Genomic DNA, 25205 nt, shown 5'->3' with positions numbered 1-25205 from the left:
CACAGGCTGCTGACCCCCTGCTCTAGGGCTTAATTGATTGATTGACAAGGCTCTCATCATATACTCTCTCCTATCGTGTCTGGGCAGAATTGCAAACACTTTCAAATTTAACCCTAACTCGACTTTTTTTTTCAACGTTGCCCTGTACTTGTTAAGAAACCAGCAGATCCCCTATTCTTAATGTCATTAATGCCAATGTGTAAAATAATATCACCATTTGTGCACTTAAAAGAAATCTGCTCTACAAAATCTGCTCTACAGTATTTAGTAATACTGTGGCTTTTCTTCCTCTGAGTTTTTATTGTCTATGCAAGCAAAAATTGTCGGGGTTATTCAGACACTTCCTTTGCTTCTGCATATATATTTTTACTAATAAAATTCTAAGAAAAATACAGAAGAAACAAATAATATGCAATAGATAGATAGATAAAGTACTCACACTACAACTGTTTTTCTGTCGCCAAAAGAAAGAAAGAGAAACGGGTGGGAGGCAAACAAAAGAGGTTAACCCTCTCCAATATTAATTCCATCTATGAGCATATGCAAACATTATTTGCACATTAATACAACAGATCAGTGTCATATTTATTTCTCTAAATCGTAGTAAAATATATGCATTATGGGTAAACTCAAAAAATCTGTGTATGTAGAAATTATCACAATGTGAATTTTTAAGAAATATTTTCAAATTCTTCACATAAAAATTAACTCCAAATAGCTGATATAATAGTGGAAGTAAAAATCAAGTTGAAAAGTATAATTAAAGAGAAATTAATTAGAAGTCTTCAATAAACATGTAATCTTTCATCACAATCAATTTTTGGATCAATTACACTTAACACGGCAAAACTCAAAATCTGTTATTGTCAAATGAGTAAAATTCTTAAAATGCCCACTAATTTCTTGATATTTTAAACCATTTAATAAAGATGAGCCACTTGTACACGTTATGCTCTAACTTCCATTTTCCTCAACTGTGTTTTCTTTTGTTTCATTTTTTTTTGTTATTTAAAATGTGTTACATTAAAATGAAAGCAGCTCTCAAGAACACCATATTCTAACCATGAGTTACAAACAACTGATCGATCACAAAGCATGCAACTCATTCCTTTGAATGCTTGGCAATGCTAATACACATGCACTCAGACTCTCTTACGGTAACATGAAAGCACCATTATATTACATATTACATGAGAATGCTCAAGTATGTATAAAGCCTTTAGCTCAATGATAAACTGTGAACGATGAATCTCCATTCTCATATGTAAAACCATGTGCATTGATTAAATCATTGTCAGGAAATGCATCCTTCGAGAAGGGAAACAATTCTTTTTCTCTGTACCAGGAAAATGACAGGTGCCAACAGATTAGATTCTTTCATAGATTCAAGTCATGCTACTGTTCAGTTCCTGTAAACTATTAGTCTCCTTTAATGTTGCTTCAAACTTCACCAGTACGCTCAATTCACTTACTTGAGAACAATCAGAATTAGTCTGTGCTTGAAATACCAAAGTTCTTAGGTTTAGGTGGAAATGGTACCTATTCACTGTGAAGGACAGGATGAATAGCTGACAGCAGATTCAGATGCTATAATGTTGCTTCTTTTTTTTTTTTTCTTGGTACTACATTCTGTACTTTTGCATCGTACATGCAAAAATAGCAATCCAGTGTGTGTAGAATCTACGGTATGGTTCACACCATACCATACCATTGATACAACAAATGAAAACAATTTTAGTCTTCCATTAATCCACTCTCATATGTGGGGGCTATTTTGTCCAGGTTGCCAATCTAACATCAAAATAAGCATGATACACTTTCTTATAAAATTCAAGTAATTCTTTCTCTAATTTTGTCATGTAAAATTTCAATTGTTTATCTTATGATTATTTGCATAAATAACTCCATCCTCAATACCTTGATAAGAATATACCGTATTTCCCCAAGTATAAGATGCACCTTTTTTTGAAAAATTTGGAGTCTAAAATGCAAGTAAAAAAAAATCTACAACCACTGTATAAGTGGTTGTAGATTTTTTTTTACTTGCATTTCCCGCTTTTTCGTGCTTGTTGTCTTTGTGCTCATTGTTTCGCACTTGTTACCGGTATATTAGGTATGTTTTGCCACGTTCTGCCCAGAAATGGCTCAGAAAAGATTTTCGTACAGTGCTGAATTCAAGTTAAAAGTGATCCAGTTTGCAAAAGTGAATGGAAATCGTGCTGCTGAACGTATGTTTGGTCCTCCTCCAACTGAGAAAACAATCCGAGACTGGCTACGGGAAGAAGAAACCTTACTGAAAACGCTACAGCAGAAGAAGGCCATGAGAGGCAAGTCAGCAAAATGGCCTGATTTAGAGAGGGAATTGAAGATATGGATTGAGAAGCAAAGGGCAATTGGAATTCCTGTCCACGAAGATGGTTCAGCATGAGGCAAGAAGAATTGCTGATAAAAAAGAAGGTACTGATTTCAAAGGAGGACACAATTGGTGCTTCAGGTTCATGAAATGGAATGGACTAAGCATGCGTATACGCACCAGACTTGCCCAAAAGATGCCTGAAAGCTATGAGCAGAAGGTCCTTGAATTTCATCGTTTTGTCATTCAATGTTGGAAGACACATCAGTTTGAGTTGGGACAGATTGCAAATATGGACAAAGTCCCCCCCTTCAATTTTATGTCGCAAGTAACAGAACTGTTGATAAGAAGGGAGTGAAAACTAACTGTGAAGACAAGTGGACATGAAAAGAGCCATTATACAGTTGTTCTAGCTTGTTGTGCCGACGGAACCAAGCTGCCTCCTATGCTGATTTTCAAACGCAAAACAATGCCAAAAGAAGACATTCCTCGAGGAGTGATTGTCCACGTTCATGATAAGGGTTGGATGGATCAGGATGGGATGAAGATCTGGTTTGAGAAAGTGTGGAGCAGGAGACCAGGCGGGCTCTTATGCAAACCTGCCTATTGGTGTTTGATCAGTTCAGGGCACACATAACAAAAAATACAAAGAAGATTGCTGCAGAGCAAAAAACAAAACTTGCTGTCATACCTGGAGGCTTGACATCCCAGCTCCAACCACTTGATGTCAGCATTAACAAACCCTTCAAAGCTGCCATGAGAGACGAATGGAACCAATGGATGAAGTATTCTGGGGACAATTTGACACCAGCAGGAAGAGTGAACAAACCATATATAGGAGAAGTTTGTACCTGGGTGAAAAGATCCTGGGAAAATATCAAGATTGAGATCGTTGTCAAGTCATTTAAGAAGTGTGGCATTTCAAATGCCATAGATGGACCTGAGGACGAGGCAATATATGAAGACAGTGATTCGTCATCAGACGTAGATGAGGACAAGCTAATGGATGGGAGTTTTGACAGTGATGAGTTGTATGAATTTTATGATGAATAAAACTTGAGTTCAATAACTTTATGTAATACATTTTTTTTCAAATTTCGGGCCCCAAAATTAAGGTGCGTCTTATACATGGGGAAATACGGTAAATGTTTATATTCTTTTGATGTATTCTTTTGTATTATATATTTTATATTCTTTTTTTATTGAAAGAAATTATTGGGGGGAAAATTAAAAGAATGGAGAGGAACATTTCAAGTGACAATCACTCTGGCTAATTTCATTTATTCACCCATAGCACCTGACAATCTTATCCCCATTCTGGTTTTATTTTTAAAATGGACAGTCTAGCCTTGATTTTTTGGCAAAAAAGTATGACATCCTATTAGGTTACACGAATTAAACTATCTTAAAAATAATATTAAGATATTTAATAATACTTTAAGCCAAAAAATTCTAACATGCAATGTACTCACCAAAATATCGATCACTTGGAGGCCTATGCGAGTGCAATTCCCGATCAACTGACTGGGAACGTATAGGACGGCTCTGGCTACCGGAATATCCATCATGTGGACGAGGCCTATCAAAGCTACGAAACTCGTGTTCATTCTAAACAAAATAAGAAATATATGAAAAATCAAGCAATAAAAATGTGATGAGGAAGAACAACATTCAAAAATTAGACTGATCAGTAATAAAGAGGCAATATATGTCAATATATTTGTTTGTTTTAAGAAATTTCATAATTTTAAAAATGTGAGAACAAATAGTTACAAATTTAGGTATCTGATAAGTAACTCCCTATTCTTATTTTGGTATACTCCTGAAAGATGAGAATGTGGGAGGCCTTCAATTTCATGTACAGAAGAAAATGGCTGTTCAAACTATGTTCACTCCAAAGTCTAAGCACATCAACATGGCAGGCTGCAATAGAGAGTATAATGATAAGCTACATTGGGCTATAAAAAAAAAAAAAAAAAAAAAAAAAATCGCCCTTGTGCTTTTTAGCCCAGTTATCATCACTATGATAGTGTTCCAAAAAGAGTTCTTTGTGAAAGAAATAATCCACTACCAATAATCACAAAAGATGCTTGCAGGTGCTTAAAAATGTTGTGGCCAACCATGTCAAAATGGGAAAATTCTGCACTAATATTCCTGCAGCTCTCTCTTTCACACCAGACACACACACACACACACACACACACACACACACACACACACACACACACACACACACACACACACACACACATTTTACAATTATCATCCATGCATGGTGGAAATCCACTTGAACAGAATTTAGCACTTAGTGAATTCTTTGCTTCAAACTGAATCAAAGATGAGGTTTACAAAGCCCACTCAAATACTTGAAGAAAAAAATACAATTTTGAGCAAAACATTCCAGCCAGCTTCACACGGAAAAGTTCATCTACCAAAAATGCAATGTAGCATTACGAATAATAAAAATTAAAAATAAATAGAGAAGTCGGATTTGAAGTACGATAATATGGAAGTCGGATACGAAGTACGATTATATGGATTATGGATCAGGGACACTGCAAGAGCAAAGGTACCCTACAACCATAATATATATAAAATTATTTTTATTGTTATGTGTAGAATTTAAATATAGAATTTAACTAGTGCTAATAATGAAAATACCGTGTATCCTGGTAGCGATATATGTGTTGAAAAAAGGAAAAGAAAAAGTGTAACGATATAAAAGAGTGTAATGATATAAAAAGAATGTAACGATATAAAAAGAAGAAAAGAAACAAAATGAAATTTTGAAAAAACAAAATGCAAATTTTGAAAAAACAACGACCAATGTGGAAATAGCATTGCGGTATTTTTCATAATTTTTGTGTCTTCGTCAGAGGTCATCCACCAAAATTATGAAAAAGAACAGCAATACTCTTACTTCTGTTTCTGACATGTTCTGTATGTCAAAGAGCACGTGTAAGAAGCCACGTGGTAAAAATAATTTAGAATACAAATTTAGAATAAATAAAATACAAGTTATGTAAAACTATTATGTGTTACTAATGTATTACATACAGAACATGGATGACCTTACAGAAGTAAGCAGCCCGCTAAAAAAGTGAAGACAAAGGAAGGGAGTGTCCGAATGACAAGAACTTATCGCTACTGGACGGGTTGACAGAAAAGACAGAGCCATGTATATATGTGTAGAAATGCTAGCGGCGCCTAGCGTTAGACGAATTTTGGTGTCTGTATATTATGTAATTTACATATGTGGTGGAGCTACGCTAGGTTAAAGTTACGTATATGATGCTCAAACACCCGGGATAGCAAAGAAATATAATAGCTTACAAAGTAGCAGTAGAAGGCAGCTAAACTTTGTTAAGACGAAAAATATAGATTGGGTATAGTAAGAAAAATAGTACTCTGATTTTGCGGTCGGTAAACTAATGACTCAAGCATAAAAAGTAGAAATTAGTAAAGCAAAAAGATGATTAAATTAGGGATATGTAGTTGGGCTAGGGTAGTTCGGGGTTGCAAACCCGTTCCTATAGTTAGGACCCTGAACGAATGTCCGAGAGTTGGTGCATCATGTACTTAAGTCAGTTGTGTTAAAAGTGTAACATGTATATATAAGTTACAATTAACAATTAAATAAATAAATAAATCAAGATAGGTTTAAAATTAATTACAAGGTAATTACACTATGTCAGGCCAATCGGTGGGTACAAGTTTTCCAGACCGTAAGACATCAAAGAGGCCTAGTGTATTGTATTTACACTATATACAAACTTGATGCATATGGGAATAATTATAAGTTATAAACTAATAATGCTGTTTATATTGATATCTATTAAGTTCTTGTGCCTTAATATGTTAAGGGCTTTATTGATATGATGACGTAGGTATGTAATAGGAAAAAGATTTTTGGTCAGTTTACTGTATAATATTCTGATGTTATCAATAACTGTTGTTCTGTCGCTGCATATTGTTGCTATTCTGATGCATTGTGCTAATATAACATTAGCATGTACCTGTTTGGAAATATTGGAATTCCATTGTGTAAAGTTTACTATGCTAAAGTTGAATGCTTCACGTTTGTTGTACAAATTGATGGAGGCTATACCATTTTTTAAATTAATGTCTAGATCCAAAAAATGGGCTGCTGTATCAGAATAGTTTGTTCTTTCTAGTACAAGTTCGTTAGGGTATAGATGTCCATAACCCTGGATGAAATTCGGGCAGTTGATTACTATGAGGTCGTCTATATATCTGAATAGGATTAGGTCCTGTGGAAATGAGGTTTCTGACCAGTATAAATATAGGTTGGCTATAATGCATGAGGCTGGGCTGCCCATAGGTGTTCCATTGGTTTGTTGATATACTGTGTTACCATCATATATGAAGTTATTGGAAATACATAAGTTCAGTATGTTGTTCCAGTAATATGTGTTGCAGGAAATAAAGTCCTTATGTTTATCATAGATATCTTTTAGTACCAATTTGAGATTGATTTGATTGATACTGGTAAATAGGCTATGGAAATCAAAGGTTTGAATATTGTTGACTTTATTACTTTGCAAAAATTTTAATAGGGGTTGGTTGTTGCCTATGATTTTGCTGTTATGTATGTTATGCATCAGTGGTTGCAGTAGTTGTTCAAGTTTCTTTCCAGATTTGTGTACATAACTATTTTTACATGAGGTTATGAATCTGAAGCCTATTGGTTTTTTATGAAATTTAGGAATGAAGTAGATATAAGGTAAGCTGTAATTGCTTAAGTTGAGCTTTAGTTTTTTATTGAAGGCCATTAGTTTTTTTGTAATGATATTACATGTACTGGATATCGGTTTGTAAGTATTGCTTGAGTTAAGTTCATTAGTTAAAGTATGTATATAAAAATATTTGCAAATGAATGCAAAATTATTGGCTGCTTTATCTACCGGTGTGATTACGAAGTCTGTGTATTTCTAGCAGTTTTTGTTTTAATTTAGTCAAGTTGTAGTATATACCTTGATAATAAACATTTGAACTGTGCAAAATATTTACGCTTGAATAAGGCGAATGTATGGCTAATCCACATATGGTATGCTTCTATAGGTGTGTTATTTTTGTAGGCTAATTGGAAGCAGTAGTTTAACAGGTCCTGATATATCTGCTTATTGAAGTTGGTTACATTTATTTTGGTACGCGGCCTGAATTTGAATCCTTGTGATAGTACATATCGGAGCATTGGGTCCGTAACTATGTTTAGATTTCCTGTAATGATATGTCCATAGTCTGGATCAATATATTGCTGCATGTTGCTTTGTTGACAAATGCAGTTGTTGTTGTTGTCTGTAATATGTGATATTAAACTGGCAGCTATAGATTTGTAGTTACAAGCTAATAATCCAAAGGGTTTATTATATTTATATCTTACTTTAATATAACTAGGACTAGTATTAGGAAGTAGATGATTATGCTGATTTATAAGTTTATTGATATTTATGTTGTCCATGATATGGTTGTTGAAGTTCAAGATAATGACTGATTCTTTATCACATGTTGTAGAGCTTTTGTTTTTTAGATTGAATTTACAAATATCATTTATTAAATGGAAGAGATGTTTGGACTCGAAATTGAAAGTGCGTATGAACTTGTATAGTGCTCTCAGTATACTGTGTTTAGTGCTGAAAAGTAAATTATGTATATCTTGTACATTTATAATATTTTTATCCCAGTTCTTAAGGGTGACTTCAAAATCACCTAAAATAGTACTGTGCTTGTTGCTGGTATTTTTAGATTTATTAGTACGTTTCCGTGGGTTCTTATGGAACTTGATTATATTGAATTTGTCATATATACAACTGTCTGTTAAGTTATTAGTAATAATTTTGTGGTTGAATTTATTATTTAGACCATATGGGTATAATGTTTTTAATTTTAACATAAATATTTCTTCTTGTATAGTTCTAATATTAGCGTTATTAATCTGTGCTAATATGGATATGTATATATTGTTGAAGTTGTGCGATTGAAAATGCATATATTCTATTTCATGTTCAATATTATTATTATTTCTATTTAAGTAGTTATTGATGTCAGATCTATGCTGATTAATTCTTAGGTGCAGCTTATTGCTAGTTTGTCCAACGTATTTTATATTACATGTTTTGCAGGTTATGAGGTATATAACATTACTAGTTTTACAAAAAGTAGGTTTTGATGCATCATTTGTTATATGCTGCGGGTGTATACAGGGACAGGTTAAACAAAGTTTATTCTTGCAGGTGTTGAATTTAAGGTCATGGATCCCATATTTATCTAAGTTAGAAGCATTACATGCTGTTGTGCTCTGTTTTGTGTGTTAAATGCGTATGTTTAGAGTTACATCCGTGTTGCGGAGTACAGTACAGAGCATGTGTACCTGGGGTCAAATTTATTCTACTCTGCCCATGTAGCATGTTATCTGGTTCCATACATATAAGTTGCATAAAATTACAATTAAAATTAAAGTTACAATAACAATTAAAATGACATCAAAATAAAGTGTAGGCGCAACCAAGAGTAAACCCTGTATATATATATATATATCCTAGTATGTGAAAGTGAAATATAAATATTATAATAAATATAAATTGTAAAATTAAATTATTTTGTTTTATTTTGTTTTATTCCCATAACCAATTAATGCCATCTAAGACGATTAAACATTACATCGGTCTGTATATATAGGTAAATGAATTAGGTGGTAGTATAATAATATAATATAAATAATATATTGGCTTGTCAGTTAAACCAATAACCAAGATAGGTACCTAACGTGACCAGGAAAAAATATATGCTATGCATTAAGCAATATATTACAAAATATATAAAAATCGATACATTAAAAAGTTAATTATGGCAATAGGTTACATTGAAGAGGACTTTTTCTAGGGCTAACCCTTTCAATGTAACTACCGTAATTAACGAGCTATCCGTTTCTGTAGTCATCGTCCAGCTAGGCAAAGTCCAAAAAGCAAAAAGTAAATTAGGCCAAAACAGATAAATAACTAAATTTCTAAATTTAGTAGCAAGCTAGTGCGATGACTGTTAGCCCGACGGATAGCCAAAATTAAATTTACATAAGCAAAAAAGAGCATATAAAATATTTTTAGGCATCAGTGTGTAGTAAAAAGATAGAGCAGCAGCCAGTGCTAACAAAAGGCGAACGGAAAAGTTAGAAGGATAGTTATAGTATCTCACTCCCCCTCGAATACTCTAATAGATCATGAGATATGAAAATTAGGAATAAGAAAGAGAAAGGTAAACAGAAAAGAAAAAGTAAAATCAATGACTAGGATGCAACCTTATAGAAAGGTATCCCATTTTGTGGCAGGCAATGTAAAGAAAACATTACGCTTAAAATTTTAACATTTTAACAAGCTTACCAACGCGAATCCAAGGCAGGAGAAAAAGCCTCGGGAAATAGCACGTGCTGAATATATACTACTGTGCGCAGCCCCCCCTGGTAGGTGTAGTAGATAAGTAAAGCGATAAATTAGGCATATTTACAAGTAGCGCCCTCTGCATTGTCAATATGCCAAAGAACATAACTAAATAATAATGCCGTCAAATAATTATATCTTGAAATTAAATTAGAAGTTAACAGAATATGTTCCTGCCCATAGAGCAAATATAGGTACGACGTTTTCAATGCGTGTAAGCTATATGTGACTTACTTCATGAGCAGTACCTACTATATACATATATACATGCCCAACGTAATTCATATTAGCCAACGAAACTCCCACAACAATTTTTTAAACCAAGTATGTTATATTAGTGCCTGTACATTACTAATTCTATAATCCTCTGTGCGCTAAGGTTATAATTTTCCTTGCTACATGCTATAATTAAGGCTTTATAAATAAATCGTGCTATTATGTGGTGTGGGAAGCAATTATTTAATAACTTAGTTCTGAAATCAATCAGTGTATCTATCATATAATCCATCTGATTACATATACTTAATCTTCTTAAACTTTGTGCGATAATTATATTGCGATGAATTCTTTTTGATATATTTGAGTTCCAGTTTGTGAGGTCGATAGCATTAAAATTATAATCTTTGCGTTTATCATACAACTTGGTGTGTACGGTATTATTATCATCTATTCTTATATCCAAGTCCAAGAAAGTAGCAGATTTGGAATTAGCATTTGTGCTTTCTAAAGTTAATTCAGGCGGATAATATTTAATAGCTTCTGTAAGGAAGTCTGGCATATTGAAAACTATCAAATCGTCAATATATCTGTATACAACCATATTGCTTTTAAAGTTATACTCGAAGTGGTGTAGATATAAATTAGCCACTAAACAAGAACTACAAGCACCCATAGGTATGCCTGTGTATTGTCTATAAAGATTGCTGCCATTAAATATATAGTTATTGAAAATACAAAGATTAAACAGGTCATCCCAGTGGCTTTTGTCACAAGGTAAGATATTTTTGTATTTATCATAATAGTCGCAGAACACCGTTTTTAGGCTGTTATGAGGGATGCTAGTAAACAGGTTATTAAAATCGAAAGTATTGATCTGTTCTATAGTATTACTGACTGTGTTGTTTTTTATATAACTTAATACCGGTCTATTATTAAGAATGATCTTAGAATGGCCTATGTTATCAAAAATAATTTGAAGTAGATTAACCAGTTTGCGATGTGGAATCTTGGCGTAGCTATCCCTACACGAAGTTATGAATCTAAAACCAGTAGGTTTTTTATGAAATTTAGGTATACAGTATATGTATGGGTATATTGTACTATGGTTAGTAAGCTTTAATTTTTTATGCCAAGCACGTATTTTCTTAGTAATAGTGTTTAGCTTGTCCATTACTTTATGGTAAGTGATGCTATTGTCAAGCTCATTTAGCAAAGTAGTAGTGTAAAATTTTTTACAAATAATACTGTAATTATTGGAGGCTTTATCAATAGTTGTTATAACAAACTTATTTTGTATAAGTTTAAGCTTCTGTTTAATTGTGTCCATATTAAAAACCTTAGTAGGTATTATTGTCTTGCATATAGACCGTATCTGCTTCTTGATAGCCAGAAATGTGAGTGTAATCCACTTTTGGAAGGCTTCCAAGGATACATTATGTTTGTACGATAATTTAAGGCAGAACTTCATAATATCTGAGTGAAGCTGTTTAATAATAGCGTTGGTGTTAATATCGGTATATGGTCGAAATTTGAAACCAAATGAGAGAATCTCACGTAGCTCAGGACTGTCTATAATGCTTAAATCTCCTGTGATAATGTGTTTATGGTGTGCGTCCACAAAAGCCTGATATTGCGGTAAATGGCAAAAACATTCCGCCTCAATATCGTTATTGATGAGGTTAGTGGCTGCTTTTTTATAATTGCAGACAGAAAGTCCAAACGGTTTGTTATAACTGAATCTGGTGCATATCTGTGTATTGGTAATAGGCAAATCATTTTTATATATGTTAATAAATTTATCTAAGCAGATATTATCAAACACTACATGGCTGAATTTAATGTTTATATATTCTTTTGTGACCTTAGTTTTTTTATTACTAAACATAAATTTAATTATGTCTATAATCAGGTGTTTAAGGTGTAGGTTGTTATGCCTATATGTAGAGTTAATGGTGGCCAGAGCTCGGATTTTACTATGCTTCAACCCGAATATAAAATCGTGAATCTGTTTGACATGTATAATGGTATTGTCCCAATCCATTAACATGTCATAGAAATTGTCAGTTCTATTTGGTGTGTGTGCTTTTTTACTATGGCTAGCATATGCCATTCTATTATTTTTGGGACTTTTTACTAATTGAAACAGCTTATATATACATGTATCATCTATAGTACTGCTGGTGTAGCAATGCCCATTAAACTTATTATTAAGTCCATAAGGATACAGAGTTTTATATTTTAATATATTGATATTTTCGGATTCTAACCTGTCATAGGGGTTACTTTTAATGTCTAATATAGAAATAGTAGTATTACTAAAGCTGTGTACTTGAAAGTGCTGTAGTTCGATGTCTTTTATATTAACGAAATTTTTAATGTGCGATCTATGCACATTAATCCTAATATGCAACTCCCCTCCTGTTTGCCCAATATATTTTGCTTCACACAGGTTGCAATGTATGAGGTATACAACCCCACTAGCGTGGCAAAAAACTGGAGCTTCGATGTTATTGGTACTATGATGCTTGCTCATGTATGGACAGGTCTGACAAAGTGTATTGCTACAACTATTAAATTTAAGATATCTGCCATTATGTTTATTGCAAGTAACATCAGTAGTAACAGGAGTAGTAACAGCAGCAGTCGTTTCAACTGTAGAAGCATCCCGGGTTATTTTAGAAATGTCAAAATTATTATTGGTAGCTATCTCACAGTCCATATTAGTGGGAGCCTCAATATTAGCCCTGCATAAATTTTGTTGGACAACAGCATTGGATGCTGAATGGCTAGTAGAAAAACTTGTCGGAACACCCTGAGCCCCAGTGATTTCCGCGGTACAGTTTATCCTACGCGACCGACGTAGTATCAAATTATTCTTATTTGTGTAGAAACTCATGATGGTATAAAAAATATATACGATATGCGTAAACATATATATTAACCGGCCAACGTCAGAGTCCCCAAACAGGGAAATGGCTGTCTTAGAAGCCAAAATTAACTACTGTATTAATTAACGTATCTGTAATTTTCTAGTTATCTGTATTTTTCTAGTTATGTAGGAAGCATCCTGGTAGACAAGTCACAGCACAGGTAAACTCCTTTTTATTTCCTAGTATGTGAAAGTGAAATATAAATATTATAATAAATATAAATTGTAAAATTAAATTATTTTGTTTTATTTTGTTTTATTCCCATAACCAATTAATGCCATCTAAGACGATTAAACATTACATCGGTCTGTATATATAGGTAAATGAATTAGGTGGTAGTATAATAATATAATATAAATAATATATTGGCTTGTCAGTTAAACCAATAACCAAGATAGGTACCTAACGTGACCAGGAAAAAATATATGCTATGCATTAAGCAATATATTACAAAATATATAAAAATATATAAAAATCGATACATTAAAAAGTTAATTATGGCAATAGGTTACATTGAAGAGGACTTTTTTTATTACGTTGGGCATGTATTTATATATGTATATAGTATACATGTATATATGTATATAGTAGGTACTGCTCATGAAGTAAGTCACATATAGCTTACACGCATTGAAAACGTCGTACCTATATTTGCTCTATGGGCAGGAACATATTCTGTTAACTTCTAATTTAATTTCAAGATATAATTATTTGACGGCATTATTATTTAGTTATGTTCTTTGGCATATTGACAATGCAGAGGGCGCTACTTGTAAATATGCCTAATTTATCGCTTTACTTATCTACTACACCTACCAGGGGGGGCTGCGCACAGTAGTATATATTCAGCACGTGCTATTTCCCGAGGCTTTTTCTCCTGCCTTGGATTCGCGTTGGTAAGCTTGTTAAAATGTTAAAATTTTAAGCGTAATGTTTTCTTTACATTGCCTGCCACAAAATGGGATACCTTTCTATAAGGTTGCATCCTAGTCATTGATTTTACTTTTTCTTTTCTGTTTACCTTTCTCTTTCTTATTCCTAATTTTCATATCTCATGATCTATTAGAGTATTCGAGGGGGAGTGAGATACTATAACTATCCTTCTAACTTTTCCGTTCGCCTTTTGTTAGCACTGGCTGCTGCTCTATCTTTTTACTACACACTGATGCCTAAAAATATTTTATATGCTCTTTTTTGCTTATGTAAATTTAATTTTGGCTATCCGTCGGGCTAACAGTCATCGCACTAGCTTGCTACTAAATTTAGAAATTTAGTTATTTATCTGTTTTGGCCTAATTTACTTTTTGCTTTTTGGACTTTGCCTAGCTGGACGATGACTACAGAAACGGATAGCTCGTTAATTACGGTAATTACATTGAAAGGGTTAGCCCTAGAAAAAGTCCTCTTCAATGTAACCTATTGCCATAATTAACTTTTTAATGTATCGATTTTTATATATTTTGTAATATATTGCTTAATGCATAGCATATATTTTTTCCTGGTCACGTTAGGTACCTATCTTGGTTATTGGTTTAACTGACAAGTCAATATATTATTTATATTATATTATTATACTACCACCTAATTCATTTACCTATATATATATATATATATATACAGGGTGTGAATCGCATAGGAACCCATAACCGGAAACGTCACGGGAAAGTAGTAGCAGAGGCACAAGAAGCAGAAATGACACAAGACAGTAATTAGTGGCAAACATTTATTTGACATAATATTAACAATGGAGTATAAGAAGGATGCATTTCATGTTGTTACAACAGATGCTCGAAGGTTCCACCATGAGACAAGACGCGATGCATGCGTCACACCGACGCAGCATGGATTGGCGGACACAGTCAAATACACCTGGAGTTTCTTTGACAGTAGCAGCAGCGCAGACGAGTCTCGCCACGAGATCCATTTCCGTCTCCACAGGTGATTCATACACGACAGATGAGGCCCCCACAGAAAGAAATCAAGGCTCGATAAATCAGGTGAGCGTAGGGGCCAGGCAACGGGTCCACCACGGCCAATCCATCGATGCCCAAAACGCCTGTTCAAATGGTCACAAACACACCTTCCATAATGGGCAGGCACCCTGTCATGTTGAAACCAAATGTTGCGTCTCACATTTGCTGGAACATCGTCAAGTAACCCTGGTAGAACTTGTTCAAGAAAGATCCGATATTTAGCGGAGTTCGTGCGAGATGGTAACAGGTATGGGCCGACTAAGCAGTCACCGACCATACCTGCCCACACATTTATTGTGAAGCAATGTTGTTCCGCATGGTGGCAATGCTCATTTGTGAGTTTGAGCCCACACATGAGCATTGTGCTGATTGAATAAGCCTTTCCGAGTGAAATAAGCCTCATCCGTGAACAAAACATAGGATGGAAAATTCAAGTCTTGAACACTTTCTTGGAGAAATCACTGCGCAAAAGCCACACGTGCAGGATGATCTTGGGGGAGCAGTAACTGAACCCTTTGGAGATGAAAGGGGTGTAAGGAATCGTCGTGCCAGACACGCTGTACACTGCAACGAGACACTCCTAAGGCAGAGGCAACGGCACGTGTGCTGGTAGTAGGATTATTCTGGACAGCATTCAACACACTTCCTTCCATGGCGGGAGTTCGCATCGAACGTGGTCTGCCCGAACTACTCCTGTTACCTCTAAATGACCCATAATCGCACAAATTTTGATGCACACTTGCAAACAAACGGTGGTCCAATACATATCTATCTGGGAAGCATTCTCCATAAATCTGTTGAGTGGCTCGTCCACTGCCTTCTGCTAATCCATACACTAGGTGCATGTCTGCCAGCTCACAGTTTGTATATCGATGCATGCTCTTCGTGCAGCGACTACTGCTTGAATGAGTAAACCAGAAATTTTCCCTCTCGCGAACTGATGAATAGCACCCTCTACCGACTTACGGTGACGTTTCCAGTTATGGGTTCTATGCAATTCACATTCCTTTAGATGTTACCTACCTCCCCTAAACATTTGTACCAATATTTTTGAGACACCCTGTATACTACAAATCAATGCCCATAATGTTCCAATATATGTGCTTATGCTGGAACTATTGAAACTGTGTTAATTCAATATCAGATTATTCAAAATTCAATAGACAGTCGGACTTTAATGAACTTCCATATAGCGAAATTTTCTATTTAGGGGAACTTTTTTGATTTCCTCCTGGTCATTACATTGAAAATAGATTCTGTATAATGAAGAAAATTTTCATATAACGAGCTGATTTCGAAAGACCCAGGTAGGCACTATTCGCACTTCTAGCCTTTAGGCAATAGAGCTGATGCTGGATTAATTCTGAAGAGCACAAATTAAGAGATAAAATATTCCTCAATTTAGTGGTGTCTGTAACACCTATTCAACTGCCTCTACTGTACCAAAAAGTCGTGCTGGACAACTGCTATTTGTGTCCTCAGCCATTGGCAAAGATTAAGGCATATTCCCAATGTGGACATAGGCTCTTGTCAACCTGTTTTCTACTGTAAGCACCCTACAGAGAATTAGGAGAGAGTGATTTTGCTTTATCCCAGAAATTCATCTGTTATTTTGCAGAAATGAGTCATCCATACTTTCACCTGACTCTGTTTACATGGTAGGTAAAAGTGGCCCGAAATCAGTTTTGTTTTAGTTACTCTGCAAGTAACCCTACAATGTCTAAGAGAAAATCCTTGAGTGTAGTGGGAAAAGTGGAAGTGCTTAATAGTGTAGATTAGGGAGTTAAAAAAAAAAAAAAAAAAAAACCACTTTAAAATTTGATATCCCTGCCAGTAGTGTGGGACTACTGGAAATGGGACCCAGTCATAAGCTTGCGAAATTATGCTGTATGAAGATATAGATGAAGCCATTTAAGTGGTAATCAACTTTACCCACATTGGGTAAAGTTGATTCAAGACCAAAACATGCCGACATCAGGGCCATTAATAAAAGGAAGGGCTATGGAGTTCAAATCTTTTCTGGGGCAAAAAGCCAGTTCTGGTTGGCTGTAAAAATTTAAAAAGTGCCATGGCTTACTTGAAAAGTGGAGTTGTAATCGAAAAAGACTACCCATTGGAAAGAAACAGTTTTGAAAAAAATATTAGCATTAGTAGAGGCATACGATGCAAGAAAGCAATCTTATATAGCATCAGCCAAAAAAAAAAATCTTCCCATTTCACCCATCCATTCACTCCAAATATTTGTCTAGTTCTGCCTTGAACTTATTTAAAGTTGTTGACTTCCACTACAACATGTGGAAATTTGTTCAAACTATGAACCAACCACTGGCTAAAGGCAAATTTCCACATATCTATTCTACAATTGTCTTTCCTTAATTTGAATTTATGTCCCCACAGGTGAGTAATCTGAGCAAGAGGAAGAATCCCATCAGCATTCAGCTTGCTCAAACCATTCGAGGCCTTACAGACCTCAATTAGATCACCTCCCAGGTGTCTAGACTCCAGAAGCTGCAATTTGCAGAACTTTAGCCTTTCTTGGTAAGAGTTGTTCCACTCACCAATCTCGCTGCCCTTCTCTGTACTCATTCCAGCAGCTCTACATTCTTCCTAAAATGAGGCCTGGGACCTGTATGCAATACTCAAGGTGTGGCCTGACTATTGCCTTATACAAGGGAACAATCACCTACTTATCCCTGCTAGCAAAATTCCTATATATCGTTGGCAAGACACCGTGAGCTACTCTTGCAGCTCATGCATTATGGAGGACTACGAGCCCAAAGGCATATTCAACATTGATGGAACAGGCCTATTTTTTAAATGTTTTCCAAACAAGACACTGGCTTTTATGTTTAGGTGGTAAAAATAGTAAGGAGACAATTACAGTTTTGGTACCTCCCCTGAGTCCAAGGAAGCTCTCATAATTATGGCTAAGGGTTTGCTTACTTCCTTTGCTACCTATTTTAATATAACTGGATAGATCTCATCCACCCCAGGTGCCTTTCTTATGTTTATCTTCAAGAATTTCTCAACTTTGCTCTCAGTTATTACAAAATCATTTAGCTCACTACCAGAGTTTAATACACCCCTGGCATTCTCCTCTCTGAATAACTCCTCATGTGTGAATGTAGAGGCAAAATATTCATTTAGTTTGTTAGCCACCTGAGCAGAATCATCAACAGTTGAACCATCAATATCAAGTGGACCAATCTGATTCATTCCCTTCCTTCTAGAGTTTACATAAGAAAAGAACTCTTTGCTGTTTTTTTTTTTGCATCCTTTGCCAAAGATTTCTTGTAATCTACCTTTGCCTGCCTAACCTCCTTTGTGACTTGGTTACAAACCAGCTTATATCTATCATATGCTTCTGTGTCACCCATTAATTTATATGTATCCCATACATTTTTCTTCTCTGCCACATGTCTCATTAGTTCATCTGACATCCATTTAGGTCTACACCTTGAACAATATTTCTTGGTTGGTATGAACAGCCAAGATTAACAAGATTATCAAGATTCCAAGATTAACTGATCCCAAATCTGGAAGTAACCTGAAATCCTTGTGAAACTCACTCCACTTTGTATATCATAGAGATCTTCAGTTTCTGCTGTTTGACTTTTCACTTGATATTCCTATGAGAGTTATTTTTCTGAACTCACATTAGTAATTCAGACCTTGTTCTAAGCCATTTGGAACATATGGGTTAACCAGACAATTCATCCGTTCTACCGTTCTCCCAACTCCACTAATCACTTGCAGCTCTTTCACTTCCTCTCTTTGCAACTTGACTTTATCCAGTCCAACTTTCCTAACAGTGAGGTAATTTTCCTTGATGATTTTAATATTCACAACTCCAGCTGGCTTCCATTTTCTAGTCACACCGACCCAGCTGGTTGCGATGCTGAGGCTTTTGCAATTTCTAATGATATTTGCACAGATTGTTCATTTACCTACAAGAACACCGGACAATCCTAACCATACAGCCAACAAGCTTGATCTTTTTCTCACAAATAACCCTTCTAAGTACATGGTCGAAGTGAGTGGTCCTTTAGGCACCTCAGATAACAATTTGGTGATTGTCTCTTCTCCAATGGAGCCTTTATCTCATGGCTATTTCCAACCTCGTATTGTTTGGCATTACAAGAATGCAAAAATGGGATGACCTGCGAGATTTCTTTTCTTCTTTTCCTTGGTCGGACTATTGTTTCAAAACTTCTGATGTCAACATTTGCTCAGATTGTGTCAGTGAAATTATTCTTGTAGGAATGGAATCCTTTATCCCACACTCCACTTTAAAATCTTGTCCTTTATCTAAACCTTGGTTTTCCAATAAATGTGCTAAGGCTGTTCAAGAGAAAAATGTTGCATATTGTAATTGGCTTGTTTCTAATTCTTCAGCTTTATTTTCTGCCTACACCAACGCTCGCAACAATTGTAAAGCAGTTATTAATCAGTCCAAACTAGATTTCGAACAGGCTAAGAGTAGAAAACTTGCTTCTTGCCCTAATGGTAGCCGAGCATTCTGGTCTCTTGCCAAAGCTATGGGCCGTAACTTTTGCCCTTCTCTGCTCCCACCTCTGTCAAAACCAGATGGTTCTGTTGTCACTTCAGCCAAGGATAAAGCTGACCTGCTAGCATCCCATTTTTCTTCCAACTCATGTATTAATGATCTTGGTAAAACACACTCCATTCAATGCCTCCTGTGGTCTTCCGTCAAAAGGATGTCAGAAGGATTTTGACGAATCTCGATGCTACGAAAGCTCCAGGTACTGATGATATTTCTCCACTTGTTCTCAAAACCTGTGCTCCTGAACTTACTCCTGTTCTCTGCCGCCTTTTTTCACTTTATTTCAAAGGTTTTTTCCTTCTGCTTGGAAATTTGCTCATATCCAGCCAGTTCCTAAAAAGGGTGACAAGTCCCTCCCATCCAATTATCATCCCATTGCAATTACTTCTACTCTTTCTAAAATAATAGAGAAATCAATTAACCGTCAACTCTTAAACTACCCAGAAACCTTCCGTCTGATCAAGGATCACCAGTATGTATTCCGTCAGTATCGATCCACTGGTGATATTCTGGCTTATGTTACCCATTTATGGACAAATTCAGTGGAAAAGTTTAGTGAAACAAAAGCAATTGATCTTGACATCTCAAATGTTTTGATAGTGTTTGGCATAAAGGTCTTCTAAACAAGCTTCCATCTTATGGTTTGCCAGCTGTTTTTTGTAATTGGTTATCCAGTTTTCTCTCTGATTGCTCACTGAGGGTGATGGTAGATGGCTCTGCTAACTTCTCCACTAATGCTGGTGTACCCCAAGGTTCATTTCTTTCCCCCACTCTTTTCCTCTTGTACATTAATGACCTTCTTCCATTGGCTGGAAATTCTATCCATAGTTTTGCCGATGATAGCACATTGCATTCCATTTTCCATTTTAAAAAACTTGCACTACTCAATCAGCTTACTCCTCGAATATCCAGTACCAATTCTTTAAATGCCGAACTCCAAGTAATTCTCCAGTGGGGCAAAGACAACGTAGCTGATTTCAATCCTCAGTCTTGTCTTATATCTCGCAAAAAGGATTATTCTGCTCCTATGCTTATCTTTAGTGACACTCCGATTTCTAGGCAAAGTGATATATCTCTTTTGGGGATTACCCTAACTTCTAATCTCTCTCTCTCTCTTGGCACAAGCACATTACAAATATTGCTTCCTCTGCGTCTAAAAAACTTGGTTTTCTCTTTCGCTCTCGGCGTTACTTTTCTTCCAAATAGCTGCTCACTCTGTATAAATCACAAATCCGCCCTGCCATGGAATATTGTTCCCACATCTGGGGTGGTGCCCCCAAAACCTATTTCAGACTTCTTAATTCCATTAAGAAGAGGGCAGTTAGGTTAATTAACGACTCCTCTCTAACAAAGTCTCTCCACTCTCTGTCTCATAGACGTACTGTTTCTGCTGCATGCCTTTTCTACAGATACTTCCATGGGCACTGTTCTTCTGAATTGACTTCTATAATTCCCGCTCTCTCTTTCAAAATAGTCCGAACACATGCCCCCACCAGCCAATATCTATTTACTGTCCAACTTCAAACTCACAGAACCAACTTTTCACCTTCCTCGTTTATTCATTCAACTGTCGTTTTCTGGAACAACCTTCCTTTATACGTATTTCCTGAAAATTACAGTCTACAGAAGTTCAAGTGTAATGTCAACAAGTATCTTCTTTCATCTTCTCAAGCTCCAACCCAAGCATGGTACTAAGTACTATAGGTTCTAATACCTCTCATGTTTGGGGTTTTCATAAAAAAAACACATTCATACACTTCAGTTCCATTTCAGCTCACTCAAACATCCATGTTATCTGGAGCCCCCCCCCCCCACATTCTGCACTACTTCTGTCAGATTACAATTCTTATAAATGTAACTCCAATATAAAGGCTCGTTTTGCTTTTCATACTGCTGAACCAATAACAATTGATAATCCTGTAAAGTCGACAAACTGAATAACAAGTACTTTGCATATAGATGCACACATGAAGTTTTTAGGGATACTTATGTATATCTGGGGGTAAATGATTTGAAGATTACTGTGGAAGGAAGCTGAAAGAAATACTACTGAAGCTAAGTAAATGAGGCACCTGGGCAGATGGAACCTACCCAATTACATTAAAAGAGGCAGCAAAAGAATTAAGTAAACCTTGAGCAATAATTATGAGAGCATCCTTGAATACAGTGGATATTGCTAGACTGGAAATGAGCAAATCCTCTCCTATCACTTCCTTTCGGTTAAGAGTAGTTAATGATTTTTAATCCCACTTAGTGGGATTAAAATGAAGTAAGTAGTTAAACTGTTATAGCTAAAAGTGAACAAATCACTGAGTCTGGCAGAATTCACTCAATTATATCAAGAGAAGCAGCAAAAGAGGTAATCACTGTTTAGCTATAATACTGAAAGCATTCAGGAGAAGACCCTAGTGATTGGATATAAGCAAATGTCTCTTCAAAAAAAATTCAAAAATGGTTCAAAGGGCAAAGTGTACAACTGTAGACTTTTAAGTTCTATTTTCAATAGTTAAAGAAGTAATGCAAGTGTAGGATACCACAGGATTTGGTGTTGGGTTCCTTACTCTACTTAATCTTTAGCAATGATACTGATGAAGGAATGTAAAGTTTGGTGCCCAACGTTTGCTGATGATACAGATGTGGGTAGGGTAATTAATTATGTAGGGTATACTACTTCAAGAATATCTAGATAAAATAGGCAGATGAGCTGGGAGAGAAAGGAAAAAAAAAAAAAAGACAAGTGAGGTGCAAGATATTTCAAAAAAAAGACAACTGATGAATGCAAGATATTTCATTTGGGAAACAGTAATTCCCAATGATGTACCATTCTGGTAGCACCAAACTCAAAGTAGTTGATAATGAGAAAGGCATCGCAGTAACTGATGTGCTTATCAAGAAAGATTAGGGTTCTGTAAGTTACAGTGTCTTGAAACTCAGCATCTGGATATTGACCTAACAACTGCATAAAAGGGTTAAATAAACTAAATTAAATGCTGGTGGTATCCTTACTCTTTCTCAGACTTACACAAATGGTGGGAATAAATTTAAATTAAAGAAGGATGGTTGTAGAAAAGATGTGCAAATATTTTCCCTCAGCCATAAAACTGATTGTTGGAATAAACTTTTGCCTAATGCTGAGGCAGTTTATTCCAACATTATTTTTATTTATTTATTGTTTTTTTTTTTTTTTATTGGTAGATGCAGTTTTCTTTCTTGCATTATTTTGGCAATACTAGCACTAACTTTTGAAGAAACAGATATAAATTTAAAAAGAAAAAAATGAACTTGGAGGTTTAAAAAAAAAAAAAAATCTAACGTGATACATTTTTTTTTCAGTGTCTAATAAGTTTTTGTGTGCCATTCAAGTAAAATACTTTCAGCTAAGATGTCAACCATCTCTTCATGATTCTTTTTTTCCCTCTTCATCAGTCAGGCCATTGTCTTGGAGAGCTTGAAGGTATGAAGTTATTTCTTCCATTCCACTTAAATCACTATAAGATTCAGTTTAACTGTATGTTCTTTAAGCTTTGTGGGAAAGAAAAGTCACCTGGGAACGAATCTGAGCTACACAAAAGATACAGAACTGCTTCATATCCCAAAAATGAAATTCTTGCCAATTTTGCATGGTCGTAGTGAAGTCATTGTTTAAGCAACACTGCTGCATTGCCAGGCCTTACTAACTGGATTCTTCAGATAAAGATAAATTTGATAAAGGTAACAACAATAATAATGATGATGATGATAATTACAAAACAATAACCTCAATGTACTGGGTCCTTTTTTCAAAAACTCAGTATGGACAATAACACCCAGACATATCCAAAAAACAACTACCATCACTTTGCCAGCTGATACTTTTGAACTTTGATTTTTTTTTTTTTTTTATGTGAAATGTTTTATGATAAAATTCCTTGAACTGTCCTCTTTTTCTGTATCACAGTGACGAACCTAGGATTCTACTTCAATCACAATAATGTTTAATAACTTTATTGTGACAAAGTTCCACAATCAGAAATTCAATACAGTGTAACTTGTAAACAAACAGCCACACAGAATTGCTACTGTGTGCATATTACCCAGAAACCATTATCTACATGAAGAACCTTGATGGAATTCGTTAAGCCACCAAGTGCCCAGATTATGAACTGGGAGGCATTACATTTCAGCCCATCCTCACAACACCAACTGTACCATAACTGGTTCCTGTTAACTATGTATGTGAAAAAGGGACTGATAAAGGTCCTGAGATGTAATGATTCTGCAGAGTTATTACAAAACAGATCTGCTATTATCTGTATGATCCACTCCAATGGCAAATCACTATATAATGTTCCTAATAAATAATCTGATAAAACAATCACACCACCGCTTCTTTCTAAATGAGCATGACCTTTACTTATCTGAATTTTGCCCAACATCAATAAATAAAATCTCTTCTACGTTACAAGGTATAAAAAAATAAAGAATCTTCAAAACTATTTTCTGGCTGACTTCTGAAGAGTATTAATGTTTCAATTAATAATCAAAGAATTTTAATGTTCCAATATAACTCAGAATGTGTTTTCCAAAATTAAAGCTGCCTGTTAATTAGTAATAAAAAAACATGATGCTTTCTAATCACTGCAAATGGCTGTTTTCATTTTCAGATAGTTTAGTTATCCAAGTAACAAAAGTTCCTTTGAGGATATAAATGCTAAATAATTTGCTTGCTTTTTCTTTAAAGAAATGCAATTTATAAGAATAAAATTTCTAATAAATAGTTGTTCATCCGAAATATAATTTCTTGTCATCAAGTGTTAGTTTTATACAGTTGTAACAAGATGATAACCCTTTTATTTCCGTCTCTTTTTTTTCTTACCTTGTAATTATGCCATCGCTCGCCAAGTGGAGGTCCAGAACCATCATGGAAATAGGAGCTATCAAATTTACGATGAGAAATATCATAACTCTCAACTGCATCTTTACTATCACGAGAACTACTGCCAACACCATAATTATAACTACTTTGACCTGATTTAACAACTGCAACTATTCGTCGTTCACAATAAGCATCATCTCTCATGTCTTTTGGAGCTTGCTTTATTTCTTCACGGTCAAAAATTGGTCTTGCTCCTTCATTTGAACGACGTACTACCTTCACTTCATTGGGATTAATAATGTGTCGAATAGTTGGTGATGGTTCTCTAACGTTTCTTCTAATGTCAATAGTTATTTTTTCTAAATCTTCTCTGGTATAATGAACTCTTGAATCGATGCCTCTACTACTATCACTACCAACAGAGGTGAATCGTTCATCCAAGGTCGGTCCTGTATTATACTTATTTGTCATTTCAGGATAATGACGTGAAGGATCACTACTTCTAAATCTTCCTATATCACCAGAAGAAAGATGACGACCCAAACTATTCTTCATATAACTTCGTTGCTGGCTGCTGATTCCTTGGCTGCTTTTTGGATACCTAACAAAAAATAAAAAATTCTCATTGAGGTTTTCACAGTTCAAGTCAGTATTACGTAAAAAAATGCATTTAAAGAGTAAAAAAAGAATGTAAAATACTTCTGTAATAAAATTCTAAATTTCTTCACCTACACAATACAAAAGTTCAATTAGCCTTTTCCATCAAGTATATGATTTTATTTGTAAAACTAAATGGAGAAGACCATCTGTGTGGGAACTGCTTCTCATGGTTTGGATCAGGGCCAATAGTCATAATC

General features: G+C 35.2%; 1 protein-coding gene across 1 annotated transcript in view; it reads right to left on the bottom strand.

Moving 5' to 3' along the window:
* Window positions 1-25205, bottom strand: part of LOC150077658 (uncharacterized) — a 221760-nt gene that overhangs the window by 55135 nt on the left and 141420 nt on the right. The window contains exons 7-8 of the mRNA XM_090384750.1: window positions 24349-24949; window positions 3826-3961 (exon numbers count right to left, since the gene is read on the bottom strand). Coding sequence (XP_090240876.1) covers window positions 3826-3961; window positions 24349-24949 — 737 coding nt within the window. The remainder of the gene's footprint in view (window positions 1-3825; window positions 3962-24348; window positions 24950-25205) is intronic.

This window comes from Mastigoproctus giganteus, chromosome 11 (genome assembly GCF_048544385.1).
Source record: "Mastigoproctus giganteus isolate SK-2022 chromosome 11, ASM4854438v1, whole genome shotgun sequence".
In the NCBI taxonomy this organism is placed as follows: Eukaryota; Metazoa; Arthropoda; class Arachnida; order Uropygi; family Thelyphonidae; genus Mastigoproctus; species Mastigoproctus giganteus.
Note: the sequence above shows the minus strand (reverse complement) of the source record. Positions and strands in the feature narration are given on the sequence as shown.